This window comes from Hemiscyllium ocellatum, unplaced genomic scaffold (genome assembly GCF_020745735.1).
Source record: "Hemiscyllium ocellatum isolate sHemOce1 unplaced genomic scaffold, sHemOce1.pat.X.cur. scaffold_1431_pat_ctg1, whole genome shotgun sequence".
NCBI classification, from domain to species: Eukaryota; Metazoa; Chordata; class Chondrichthyes; order Orectolobiformes; family Hemiscylliidae; genus Hemiscyllium; species Hemiscyllium ocellatum.
The window spans coordinates 18873-33075 of NW_026867772.1; the positions used below are offsets into that span (position 1 = coordinate 18873).

The 14203-nt window shown below is 47.7% G+C and overlaps 1 protein-coding gene across 1 annotated transcript in view; it reads left to right on the top strand.

The window, feature by feature from the left end:
- The first annotated feature begins 720 nt into the window (after positions 1–720).
- The window catches only part of LOC132809928 (zinc finger protein 420-like), a 68662-nt gene continuing 55179 nt past the window's right edge, over positions 721–14203 (top strand). Inside the window, exons 1-2 of the mRNA XM_060822612.1 lie at positions 721–825; positions 11570–12753. Of these exons, the coding sequence (XP_060678595.1) occupies positions 11974–12753 (780 nt within the window). The 5' untranslated portion in view covers positions 721–825; positions 11570–11973. The remainder of the gene's footprint in view (positions 826–11569; positions 12754–14203) is intronic.

The window sequence follows — 14203 nt, forward strand, 5'->3', positions numbered from 1 at the left end:
GCTAGGTAAAGGCAGAGGGTTGGCACTGCTCACCAAAAGCACTGAGCGCCCGGTCGTCTAGTGTCAGCTCGGGTTTCAGGTCCTGACGTATCTGTCCTCTGATCTCCCTGTTCCCACAGAATAAGATGCTGGTCTGTTCACAGCTTTGCTGGATTTCTGCTGAAGCTTTCACGCCTCTTTTACAGCCTCCAGAACAAGAAAACATTCAGTCAATCGAGAGCCAGCCCTCAATCTCTCAGCCTGTCACCCATCCAGACACAGAGTGTAGTCAGAACCGGGAATCAAACAAGAAAAATGATGCAAAATCAGAAATAAATAAATGCTTAACGTTTGTTCATTACGAAGAAAACCAGAAAAAGGGGTCTCCCAGGATTCTGAGAGTGCCCTACCTGAGGAATTCTCTCTCCCTTCGATGTAACTACTAGTATTGTTGGGACAAAATAAAATCGTGTGTCAAATCGTTTAAAGCAAAGTAGTCCAGAGAGGAGACCTTGAGCAATTAACTAGCTTTATTCGTTGCCATGGGGTGTACCTCGTAGTTCAAAACAAAGTCTGACATACTCTAATAAAATACAGAATGTTACAAGTTTTATGCTAAAAAACAAGCCCCACTCTCCATTAATTATGCAACTGAGGGGCAGTTGTAAGGTTCACATACATTGTCCAGACCTACACTTCCTACTGCCTGCAAAACTGAATGTTATCTTATACTGCAGGTCCAGCTCGGCTTGAATTACCGCTAAGGGACAGAGAGAACCAATCCATCATTCTATGAAGCAGCACAGTCTAATGGTCTGAGGAGCAGAGACAGCCGGCAGCTACAAGGTCAGGCTATCAATACAGAATTCCTTCGCCAGGGCTCAGACAGCATTATGTTAACAGGCGACATTTTCCTCTAAACATTGCTTTGTGATAAAATGGCTTCCACGCAGTTTTGTGTCAATTTTGATCAAATTCTCCCACAATCCCTCCTTTTTTATTAAAAAGAGGAGATTGGGGGTGTCAGCAAAAGGGGGAGTATACCCAGAGCCGGGGGGGATTGTCAGGGGTTGGTGCTTGGAGATCGGACTGATAGTCCTCGGGTTCAGTAAGGACAGAGGCAGAAGGCTCCAGGGAAGGGGAATCATCATCAGGGGTTTCATCAGGAAGGGGAAATCTCGGCAACTGGGAGATCACTGGTGAGGAGGGCCACAACAGTGAACTGAGCCGAGCACAGGATTGTCTGCGGGGTGACTTTGATTTCCAGTCGAGCAGTTCCAAAGGCAGGGGGAAAGAAAGCTTCAAGTCGCTCAACCTCCATAAGGGCTCGCTTGGTACGAGTTCAGGATGGATGGGGACATAGACACATAGCGAGCAGCTAGAGTGGTTGACCTTCTGTGCATAAAGAAAAGTATTAAACTGTAATTTCTGTTTACTAGAGGTTATCAGGCCCAATCAAACATAGTCAGTGACAGAAAGATAAGGAAGAGTGCAGTGCCAGGCAGAATGATGAGACTGAGCCATTCACGGGTGAAGGCTGAAGATGTGTCTCTGACGGGGTCTTCTGGTGTTCCTCCAGGAGGTGGCGCTGGTTTGCATTGTGTAGTGTGTGTCCATGCGGCCTCCCCATGACCTTGCCTGCTGAACGGGGAACCAGCAGGACTAGGGACAGGCCTTTCCATCTCAGCTCCAATATACCCCGGGGCCTAATGCTGAGGCTTGGCGGACCCGTGAATGTAAACTCTGAAGAGTTTTGGTTAACTGATGCAAATATTTCCCACTTGTCCAACACTATAGAGTCAGCTGTTTCAGCCATTGGGATGGTTTTGATTCATCTACTAAATACATCTGCTATTATTAGACAATATTCATAACAATGTACACGAGGTGATTCTATAAAAGCAAGTTGTAGACAGGGAAAAAGGCTGACCAGGCAAGGAGGGGGTTAATAAACTCACTCTCTCTGCCTGCGTCCCTCTCTCTCTCTCTCTATGCCTGCCTGCTCCTCTCTCTCTCTGCCTGCGCTTCTCTCTCTTTCTCTCTCTCTCTGCCTGCCTGCGCTTCTCTCTCTCTCTCTCTCTGCCTGCCTGCGCCCCTCTCTCTCTCTCTCTCTGCCTGCCTGCGCCCCTCTCTCTCTGTAACACTCTTCAACTGTCTTCCTATCTCAGTTTGTCAGCTTTTGTTTATTCCTTCCTTCCTTCCTTCCAAGGGTAATGAGGCACTCACATTCCAGAACAGCCCAAGTTAGGGAGTTGAGCCTCATAAATTCCTGGCTGTGACACATTGCTGCTTAACCAAGTGTGCAAACTCCAAATCCCTCTCATTTGCAAATCGAACACTGTTTTCAAGGCAAGTTGTTCATGTCTCTGCATGAGTCCACAACCCGGGGAAATACAACGGAGTCTTTAATAGTTACCCAATGTGTCCTGTGTGCTAAATTCATTCAAGTCTGGACATCCTGAAGTGAGCAATTATACTTCAGATTTCTACTCGCCAATTAAAACTAATGTTGGGCACTCGAACAGATCGGGGGTATCTTGAAGCCTGCCACGGTCCTCAGTGTGGGTCCAGGGCTTATCAAATAGGGTTTCACCTCTCATAACCCTGGGGCAAGCAAATTCTTTATTACTAACTTTGTAAAGCGCAAGTGCTCTCAGCAACATTATGTCCAGACACTAGGACCCTGTTGAGTTCTCTCACTAGTATCTTGCGGCTGAGTAGGGAGAATTGTATCAACATTTCTAACAGCGCTTTTGTCCCTGGCCAGCTTTCCTTTTTATTTTGGACACAACAAAAACAGCAACCACCCTCTATATTTCATCTCTCAAAGGATAGCGGCCGGTGTCCTGAGAGGACCAGGGTATCTCCTGCCTGACTCGCCAACTGTGGGGGATGGAAATAAAGCCCCATGTCAGGAAAGAATTTGTTTATCAGGAAGCAGTACAGCTGCAAGGCCAACCGTCTCCGCTGAGCCTGGGAAACACAAGCTTTAGCAATCAGGCACTAAGCTGAGATTCAAAATGGTTTCCAGGCTTTAATATGTGACAAAATGGCTGACCCAAATCTAACAATTCTCCCACTTCATCGCAGGGAATAAAACAAGAAAAATGAAACAAAATGAGAAATAAATAGGCGGTTGTGCTTAATGTTGGTTCATTACGAAATAAACAAGAAATAGGGGTCTCCCAGGATTCTTATGGTGCCCTACTTGAGGAATTCTGTCCAACAAGTTTAATTGGAAGCAGTATCTTTCAGAGTGCAGCTCCTTCATCAGGGGATTGTGGAATATAAGACTGTAAGACACAGAATTTATAGCAACAGTTTATAGTGTGATGTAACTGAAATTATATGTTGAAAAAGACCTGGATTATTTGTTAAGTCTCTCATCTGTTCAAATTACCATGATAGTTTCAGTTCTTTCAAATGTAAATCACAAAACTTTTTTAAATAGTTAAATCCTCAAGTGAACTTTACCAATTGCCCAGATAATGTATTGAAGGAGTGAGCTCCCCTGTGTGAGACTGTCTGTGCCACAATGGTTAAACTGACTTACAGAATCTTACATGGATTCATGCAGTTTTTGAGCAAAGTAAGACATAATTCTGCAAGTACAAATTCACCCAACAAATTTGTTTGTATGTGTGTGGGGATGTACATGTGCAGATATTTTCTATGTGCATTTTTTAAGAAAAAATCTGCAGACAGGCAATACATGTAATAGTTTGTAAATTCGACTTTGGAAATAGAACCAGTCTGACTCAAGGCTGGGATACAGGCAGACTCTGATCTCACACCTTTAATGCATTGTCTGAGCTGAGATGTGAGCTTTTGCTATAAAACCTTGTTATCTCGAGAAGGTGACAACAAGAAGTTCTGGGATTTACATTGCAATGAGACCTGCAACCTATTTGAAAAGGTGGAAGACTTAACAATCCAGGTTTGTTCAATATACCATTTCAGTGGCAGGACACTGGAATGTTTTGCTCTAAATTGTGTCTTAGGATCTTATCCTCCGCAACCACCTGATGAAGAGGCAGCACTCCAAAAGTTACTGCTTCCAAAGAAGCCTGTTGGACTACAACCTGGAGTTGTGTGATTCTAGTATCTGGTTTCCAGCATCTGCAGTCCTTGTTTTTACCGAGTTGATTTGAACCCTACTGTGAATCCTCTTGTAAGGATGCCTGCCTTGAAGAAGTTTTCCTTCTCTCTCGACAAGAATCTCGGAGTCCCTCTCCCACTGCAACTCCCAGGTCATTTCCTCTGCCCTGAAGCTCTTCAACCATGTCCTGAAACAGACTCACTACCACAGCCACATTTGCTTCCTCAGTGCCTGCCTCCGTAACCAACTCATCCTACACGGACTCCGGACCACCTTTAAACCAGCAGAGTTCGGATCCGAACAGGCCACTCCACCCTCCTATCTGACCTATCACCTTCATCCCCAACCCCAATCACCCATTGTACTCTTTGCTACCTTCCCCCACCCTCCTCCCTGACCTATCCCCTCCATTCCCACCCCCATTCACCTATTGTATTCTACTTTCTCCCCACCCCCACCTCATTTATCTCTCCACCCTGCCGACTCTATTCCTGATGAAGGGCTTTTGCCCGAAACGTCAATTTTCCTGCTCCTCGGATGCTGCCTGAACTGCTGTGCTTTTCCAGCACCACTCTCATCAAAGGTGGATTGGCCATGCTAAATTACCCATGTGCATGTTAGGCTGGATTGGCTATGCTAAATTAGGCATAATGTGCAGGTAAGACGCATGACTCAGGGTTAAATGTAGGGGAATGAGTGTGGGTGGGTGAGGCCGAGTGGCCTGCTTCCACACTCTGGGGATTCTGTGCAGGGAGGGGGTTTTGGAAAGTGTGTTCTTTCCCCCACCTTGTCTCAGTCGGTTCTCTCAACTCAGCACCGCCCTCCCAACCTGCAACCTCCTTCCTGACCTCTCCGCCCCCAACCCACTCCGGCCTAACACCCTCACCTTGACCTCCTTCCACCTATCCCACCTCCATCGCCCCTCCCCCAAGTCCCTCCTCCCTACCTTTTATCTTAGCCTGCTTGGCAAACTCTCTCCCACTCCTGATGAAGGGCTTATGTTTATTCCTGAGATGCTGCCTGACCTGCTGGGCTTTATCCAGCAACACATTTTCAGCTGTGTTCTCTTCCCCTTCTGCTGTCGGCGGAGCGCAAGCGCAGTGCAGCGTGGTGGGGTCGGTCTTGCCCCGCCCCCTGTACCGCCCCTTTCCCTCGCCCCGCCCCTACTTCATTTGTGACGTCACAACGCGGAAGTGACCCGGTCAGTTTCAGTGAATCTCCCTCCCTCTGGGTAACTCTTCATCCTGGGAGGGAGACAGAGATGGGAGCAGGGGAAACTGTTCACTTGTAGCAACTGGAGTGAATCCAGGGAGGGAGCAGACCCTGCAAACTCAGGTATGTGTCTTAGTTACCCGGGTGAGGAGGGACGGAAGGATAGAGATTGGGAAGGGGGAGGGCTGGATATCTTGTCTGTTTTTAAGTTTAAAATGCAGCCGATTCCCACCAGTAACTGCAACAGGTACAAGTACAGTACATGCAGTATTCCTCATTGCAGCTTCAAGCCGGTTTTGCATCCTCTGTTCTTCCTCCGCCTTAGCTCCAGCACATTCAACTTCCTTCCCTCATTCCCATTCCCCCGCCCTGATGTTCCAAGCTGACCCGCAAATGATCGGTTGGTCCCTCCATTCTTTCCCGGTGGCGTCCATTCCTCTTGTCTATTTCTTGCCTTATCCGGCCATGTGCGTGAACAAAGTGTGAGCGTATATCCTCTCTCACTGCCAGCTGCTTCCTTGTATGCGAAAGCAACATTTCCTCCCATTTTCCGCCGACACTGAGCCTTCTGGCCTCCTTGATTGTGATTTATTTTGTTTTCGCAGAAGCAGGAAACAGATGCTTATAACTGTTTGTACGAGCATATCTAGTTTAACCTACACCCCCTCGCCTCACAGCACCTTTATCTGTTTGTCTGTAATATCTACCATTGTTTGCAGGCACATTTCATTCTTGTGTGCACATTTTAACTAATACAGAAGCAATTATATATTTCCTTCACATAGTTTTCACTCTTGTTAACTCCACTCTTGGCTGAAGCAATTATACCATGTCATTAGTTTATTTACCTTGCAGAAGCAATTATGGTTACAGAAGTAACACTGCTTTACTCATGTCCCACAGGGGTGACCCTACAACCTTGTATAAAATAATGTGGGGCATGGCGAGGGTAAATAGACAAGATCTTTGATCTGCGGTTGCTCATAGGTTTCTTTCAAATCTCACCCTAAACCTAAGGGGCAACTCCTGTGTACAGAGGGTGATGTGTGTAAAGAATGAGCTGCCAGAGGAAGTGGTGTCTGCTGGTACAATTACAACCTTTAAAAGGTATCTGGATAGATATATGTTGGGAAGCATTTAGAGGGACATGGGCCAAGTGCTGGCAAATAGGACTAGATTGATTTAGGATATCTGGTCAGCATGGACTGTTTCTGTGCTGTACATCTGTGATTCTGGCTTGCCACTAATATTTGGCACGTCTGTATGTTCAGTTTCTCCCTGGTGTTGGTGTTAATGCCTTGATGTCTTATTTTGCTCCCGACTTCCTGGGGACATTAACCATTTCCTGCTGCATTAGCACTGCTGCCTCACAACGCCAGAGACCTGGGTTCAATTCCTGCCTCAGGTGACTGACTGTGTGGAGTTTGCACATTCTCCCCGTATCTGCGTGGGTTTCCTCCGGGTGCTCCGGTTTCCTCCCACAATCCAAAGATGTGCAGGTCATGTGAATTGGACGTACTAAATTGCCCGTAGTGTTAGGTAAGGGGTAAATGTAGGGGTATGGGTGGGTTGTGCTTCGGCGGGTCGGTGTGGACTTGTCGGGCCGAAGGGCCTGTTTCCACACTGTAAATAATCTAATCTGGTTGTTCTGATCCGGACTGCTATCTGGATCTTCGGATTTCTGGGATTGGTCAATAAACACACCTGGAAATGACTCTTTGTCAATCACACAAGCAATAGTTTATTCTTTGATATAGCCGGATTGGTAGAGTCTGATCAGCCCAGAGGATTAGATTGGATTCCCAGCAGGGTGGAAACAGGCCCTTCGGCCCAACCAGTCCACACCGACCCTCTGAAGAGTAGCCCACCCAGACCCATCTCCCTCTAACTAATGCACCTAACATTATGGGCAGTTTAGCATGGCCAATTCACCAAACCTGTACATCTTTGGATTGTGGGAGGAAACCCATGCAAACGTGGGGAGAATGTGCAAACTCCACACAGCCAGCCCCCCCCGAGGCTGGAATTGAACCTGGGACCCTAGTGCTGTGAGGCAGCAGTGCTAACCACTGGGCCACCAATGAGTACTCCCAGAGTGCCAGAAGAATCTGCCGACTTTTACCGAGTTTGTATAGAACTTATATACACTGTTTTGAGTCAGACATTGGTTGTTACTATGTGATCAAGCTCAATCAGATCCCGCAAGGTCCTCGTGCATTTTTGACTTAGCCTAGGGCGGCACGGTGGCTCAGTGGTTAGCACTGCAGCCTCACAGCACCAGGGTCCCAAGTTCGATTCCAGCCTTGGGTGACCATCTGTGTGGAGTTTGCACATTCTCCTGATGTCTGCGTGGGTTTCCTCCAGGTGTTCCGGTTTCCTCCCAGAGTCCAAAGATGGATTGGCCATGCTAAATTACCCATAGTGTTAGGTGCATTAGTCAGAGGGAAAATGGGTCTGGGTGGGTTACTCTTCAGAGGGTCAGCGTGGACTGGTTGGGGCGAAGGGCCTGTTTCCACACTGTAGGGAATCTAATCTAATCTATCATAATTTCTTGTAGACGACCTATTCTTGGAAACGTATTTGGCCTGTCTGGTGGTTAGGGTTAAACCGTTGCTTCTGCGATTAATGGTTAGGTTCACATTTGTTATTTCTGCATTTGCAATTTTTTTCACTGGATTTATGTCAGTCTGTGGTTTCTTGTTTGTTCTGAGTCGCCAGTATCTGCCTGACTCAGTTCCCACCGAGTTAGCCAAGCAGAAGCTATTTTGTCCTACCTCCCATGTTCAAGTGGAGATTTGAGGTGGCCCAGGGAATCCTTTGTGGACTCAGGCCTGTAAAGCCTCTCTCTTGGTTTATCCTGGAGATCGTACTCTTTGGAAGCCTGGAATAAAAATCTCTCATCATAAAGTCCCAAAATGCAATTCATTTCAATCCAGAGCAGATAAGCACTAAGAGTTAATTTTCTACAGGATTCAACAGCCTCAGCACTAAAATGGTGTCTCTCTCTCTCTCTCTCGTGTCCTTTTGAACACTCAGGTCAGCAAAGATTTAATTTGTGAATGCCCCGCTTGCAAGGGGTAGTAAGAATCCATTATAATGGACAAGATCCAACCATTAATTACAAAGTTATGGATAGTACCTAGTCTTGTTTCAGGGTCAGATTCAAAGGCTATCCATAATTTCACGAGGGAGCGGCTGTGAATGTTATCACTTGGTGTCCTGTTCACACAGATTCACCGATGCTGAGGCAAACCTTCTTAATTGCCTTACAGCATCCTGTTATCACTTGGTGAGCCCAGGTGTCCCTACCTTTAAGTTCTCTCCTCTTTCTGAGCCTTCCTGCCTGTTTATTTTCTAGTGCAGGAAATGTGTTCAATAATTCAGCATTACATTTTAGTCTAAATGTTTAATGACAAGTTTTAAGGCTGTAGACTTTATCACCCAGATGCCCACACCCTCATTCCTCCCTTTGATTGCACCGCGATCACTGAAAGAGAAGGCTGGTCCAAACGAATGCCCTTCAAGGTGGTCCAGCCATCAACATCCTGTAGAGCGGCACCACCATCTTCGCGGCTCATCTGGTCATATTTATCATCGCCATTGACACATGTGGGTGAGCCATCGGATCGCAAAAGGAGCATCCTCTGGGGCAAATCTATATCACTAAGGGACCTCATAAGCCGAGCAATTAAATACCTAGCAATACCAATACCAACAAACATAAATAGCTAAATTGATAAGCCAATTATACCATCAGCCGGACCTGCAGTTTCCCCAATTGGTCCCTTCAGTCATTCTGTCAAGGAATACCTGGATCTCTTCTTGTATCCTAGTAATATTGCCAGTGAGATCGGGAATGCCCATAGTGCATTTATCTTGGACAGTGGTGCAGACCTCACCCTCCCGGGCGAGTATATAGTCTAAGCATACCGATTCTGCATAGAGTAAAGACACAGGTCTGATAATCCCAGTTTCCTCTCTTCCAGAGCCTCTTTAGTCTTATTTCCTCGAATGGTCAGACCACAAAAGAGGGAATTGCGGTTCTTTTGACATGTCACCCCTGCCGATCCATCCAACCTCAGGGTACTCTGGATTCCCCAGCCTATTGGGTGTCCTGTATTGTTACCCAGTCCATTCCAGGTCCATGTGCTGCATAAGGCCTGCTGTACCCCAGCCAGTGTTACACCAGCTGTTTGTACACACAGACCGGAGCTATTGGAAAGTGATATTTCTCTTCGCAGGGTCGGCAGCAGGAAGACTGACGAATAGTATGGAATCGGGGACAGGGGACTGGGCAAGTAAGTCATCTCCTGATAGAGAGGAGTAACATACTACTGCCTCTGGGGTGAAGAGCGTTCTGTGGGCCTGTATAAATAAGTTGTTTGTGGATTGAGGAGTTTTCCCTATCAAGCTTCCCTTTTCTCCAGTCGGCCTGTCCTGCAAAAAGGGATGGTGTTCCTGGGCGCCCTTAAAATATTTACCATAGTAACGGGGTTGACCATTTTTATCCTCACTAGGCTTGCTTCTGCAGGTAAAATCAAAAAACCATGGTAACGACATGGTAACTCCCACTGATTTCTACTGTCCAGGTGGACCATCTGGTCTTTCTGATGTAAGAGTCCATTGCAATATCAATCTTCATCACGTCCCACACGTCAAAGGCGTCTGGTCCGGTGCACTGGACCACATCTCCTCAGCATGGGTGGTGGATAATCTCTGATCATTCCTGGTCGCATCCATACTTAGTGGCTTTCCCCATCAGGGTGTTGTACGTGATCAGAAAGGTGAGGAGATAGGCGATCCTCCACATGTCCCTCCTCTTAGTTCAAGTATCTGTAATAAGATTAACATTAGAACAACAGCAAAATTCAAAAACCCAACTGGACAGGGTCCACTCCTTTTGTTGGGATTCCAGTATTCTCTCCTCCTCTTCCCCACTTTTGATTGGTGCGGTCAATCAATTTACAATGGTGCAGTTGGACCCAAGCTGAGTGCCCAGCGACTTTGACCACCGTAGGGGTGGGAAGTAAAACCTGGAAGGAGCCATCCCAACAAGGTTGGAGACCTTTGCCAGTCCAGGTCTTGACGAGCACCAACGAACCAGGCTCTACCCGTGACGAGGCTGTAGGCTGCACGCTCCTGGGAGTGACAGGCACACATAACACTAGTTAGAGCAAGAACGTAACCAACCATTTCTTCGGTCATGTGGTGGAAGGGGACTGAGAAAGGAGCCGAATCGTTCCAAGGGGTACGGAGAGGGTGACCAGAGAGACTCTCTGCTAGGGACAGTCACGTCTTGCCCACAGACATGGATCCCATCTGGAATAAAGCCACAGGGATTAGCATAACCAAGAGAGGCCAGACTCAGCCATTAATTTGGCAAATTTAGTCTTGACTCTGGTTAAAACATTCACCAAGGCCGGCCGCCTGAGGATGATAAGCACCATGCAGTTGCCGACAAATACAAAGCTGGGAACAGAGTTCTCCGTTAATATTACCTACAAAGTGTGGTCCATTGTCCGAGCTAATGCACGCAGGTATACTGAAGGAATTATTTCCTTAAACAAAATCTTCACCACAGTCTCAGCAGTAGTGTTAGGAGGAGGGTAGGCTTCAGTCCACTTTGAAAAGACATCAACAATAAGCAAAACATTTACAGCAACTTAACTCATTTCTACAACTCAATGAAGTCCAGTTGAAGTGTCTCCAAGGGACCCTCCAGCAAGGGAGTTCTCGTAGAGATACTTGAACTAAGAGGTGGGGGATCGCCTACCCACTGACCTGTATGGTCACGTACAACATCCTGATCGGGAAAGCCACTGACCGAGTATCGATGCAATCTGGAACGATCTGAGATTATCCTGATGTCATCTGGTGCACCAGACCAGACACTTTCAACGTGGAGTCGCTTGAGCGATGGCGTGAGCTGCCAGAGGAAGTGGTGGGTGCTGGTACGATGACATGTCAAAAGGCTCCTGGACGGGCATCTGAATATAAAGGGTTCAGATGGGTCAGGGCCAAGTGATGGCAAATGCGACTGGAGTCATCGAGATGGACAGCACGGAAACAGACCCTTCGGTCCAACTCGTCCTTGCTGACAAGATAGCCAACCTTCAGGGGAATTAGTTAGAGCGGAGTGAGAACAGAGGGGAAGGGAGAGTGGGATGGTGCTTTCAATTTTGTGGAACAGCAAAAGAATATTCCACAGAAAGTAGAGTGGCTTGTTCTGAATTTCTACCCTGCACTGATAGTGATGACTTTTGTAATCTCTTTTTGCAGACTATTTGAAAATCTGAAGACTGAAGTTTCAAAATCAATGGATGGAAGGCTTATGTCCGAAACATTGACTCTACTGCTCCTCGGATGCTGCCTGACCTGCTGTTTTGCCAGCGCCACATTTTTTGACTGACTCTCCAGCGTCTGCAGTCCTCATTTTGTTGTTAATGTCTGACAGTCACTCAATCCATTGGGACCACAACAATTTTTGACTGATTTCTGTGAGAGGGATCAACACTTTTTGGTTCCTGTTTGAGGACGTTTTCAACATCAGGTGGGACTGGACAAGAGACCCCACTGTTGAAGCACACTGTGTGTGGAGCCTGAAACAGTTATACGGCCTGGGAAGGGGATTTCAGGGCAGGGAGGGGCTCTACACGTGTTTGTGTGCAGCTGAAGCTGTGGCCATGGAGAATCCTGAGGAATTCCACCCCGTGGAGAAACCGTGGAAGTGTGGCGACTGTGGGAAAGGCTTCCGTGTCCCGTCTACCCTGGAGACTCATCGGCGCTGTCACACCGGGGAGAGGCCATTCCCCTGCACCGACTGCGGGAAGGCCTTCAGAGATTACTTCCACCTGCTGAGGCACCAGCGGAGCCACACGGGCGAAAAACCCATCAGCTGCCCAGATTGTGGGAAGGCCTTCATATTTTTCTCTGCCCTGTTGGCCCACCAGCGGGTCCACACAGGAGAGAAGCCGTTCAGCTGCCCAGAGTGTGGGAAGGCCTTCAGGTATTCCTCCAACCTGCTGACCCACCAGCGTGTCCACACCGGGGAGAGACCGTACACCTGCCCTCAGTGCAGAAAGAGCTTCACCTGCTCCTCCAACCTGCGGAGCCACCAGCGGATCCACACCGGGGAGAGGCCCTTCAGCTGCCCTGAGTGTGGGAAGGCCTTTCACGATTCCTCCACCCTGCTGACCCACCAGCGGATCCACACCGGGGAGAGACCCTTCAGCTGCCCCAAATGCAGGAAGGGTTTCAACTGCTCCTCCCACCTGCGGAGCCACCAGCGGATTCACACAAGGGAGAGGCTCTTCACTTGCTCTCAGTGCAGGAAGGCCTTCAGCTATTCCTCCACGCTGCTGATCCACCAGCGGATACACACCGGGGAGAGACCATACACCTGCCCTCACTGCGGGAAGGGCTTCACCTGCTCCTCCAACCTGCGGAGACACCAGCGAGTTCACATGCCATCGCAGGGGGATTGAAGGAGTGACAGCCGAGTGCCATTATCGATTGGAATATCAACCCGGTTCCGGGGACTCCCGGGTTTGAATCCCGCCACGACAGATGGCAGAATTGGTATTCGGTCAGAAATGTGGAGTTGGGAATCTAACGATGAGACAGTTTCAGGGAGGGGGTGGTAGGGGGAGAAAGCCCCCATCTGATTCCCTCTCTCCCTTGTTAGGGAAGGGAACCGCCATTGTGGGAAAGGATACACTCAGTCGTTCCAGCTGCATCCTTTACCCGGTCTGGCCTACACGTGACTCCAGACCCACAGCGGTCTGGTTGACTCTACACTGCCCTCCCCCCCACTGGCAAAGGAACGGGGAGAAACTTACTTGGAGACAGGGTATGGGTTGAAATTGCTGAGTGAGGCAATACTTCCTCCGGGTTACGGCTGTACCAAGGATCCAGTTACAAAGGGACAACTTGGTGCTGACCAATAGTAAAGACAGTGAGGGGGGGGTTGGGGGAACAGGCGAGGTGTGGTGTGTGCACTTTCACCCTGAGCTGTTCAAAAAGCAACTACGTTTTCTCTGCCTCTTTGCTGGGGGGATCTGAAGCTGTAACAAAGTTGGGTTGCAATAAAGGTTACCTGAACTTACCACCGGGCTCAGACTCTCATTGAAAGCTTTGAGCTCCAAGAGGTTTTTGTTTTAAAGCTGCTCATGTCTTTCAGCCTCCTGCACTAAGTTTAGAACGTAGAACAATCCAGCGCAGAACAGGCCCTTCGGCCCTCGATGTTGCGCTGACCTGTGAACTATTCTCAGCTCGTTCCCCTACACTATCCCAAAATCATCCATGCACTTATCGAAGGATTGTTTAAATCTCCCTAATGTGGCTTACCATGCCCTTACCACTCTCTGTGTAAAGATCTTGCCTCTGGCATCGGTCTTATAGCTGTCACCCCTCAATTTGTAGTTATGCCCTCTCTTGAATAAGGGCACAACATTTGCACTCCTCCGTCGACAATGAAGACTCAAATATCAAAGCCAAAGGCTCTGTTATTTCCTCCCGAGCTTCCCAGAGATTCCTCAGATAAATCCCATTGCCTCATCTGTACAATCTTGCCTCATCAACACATAAGCCTCATGGAACAGCATCATAAGACACAGAACTTGTATCGAAAGATCAGTGTCATACAACTGATAGTCTTCATCTAAGTTTGTTCAATATATTCTATCTGTTAGAATGGGTGTGGGCTTTGGTTCATTAATATGTAACAATGTTCTTGAGATGACATAAGATTTTATAAAAATAAATATCTCCGCTCAGACAATGCATTAAAGGTGTGAGATTTGAGTCTGTCAGTATTCCAATCTTGAATCAGACTGGTTCTGTTTCCAAAGTCGGAATTTGTAAAATATTACATGGATTGACTGCCTGCAGATTGTGTGCTTTGTGAACAAAATT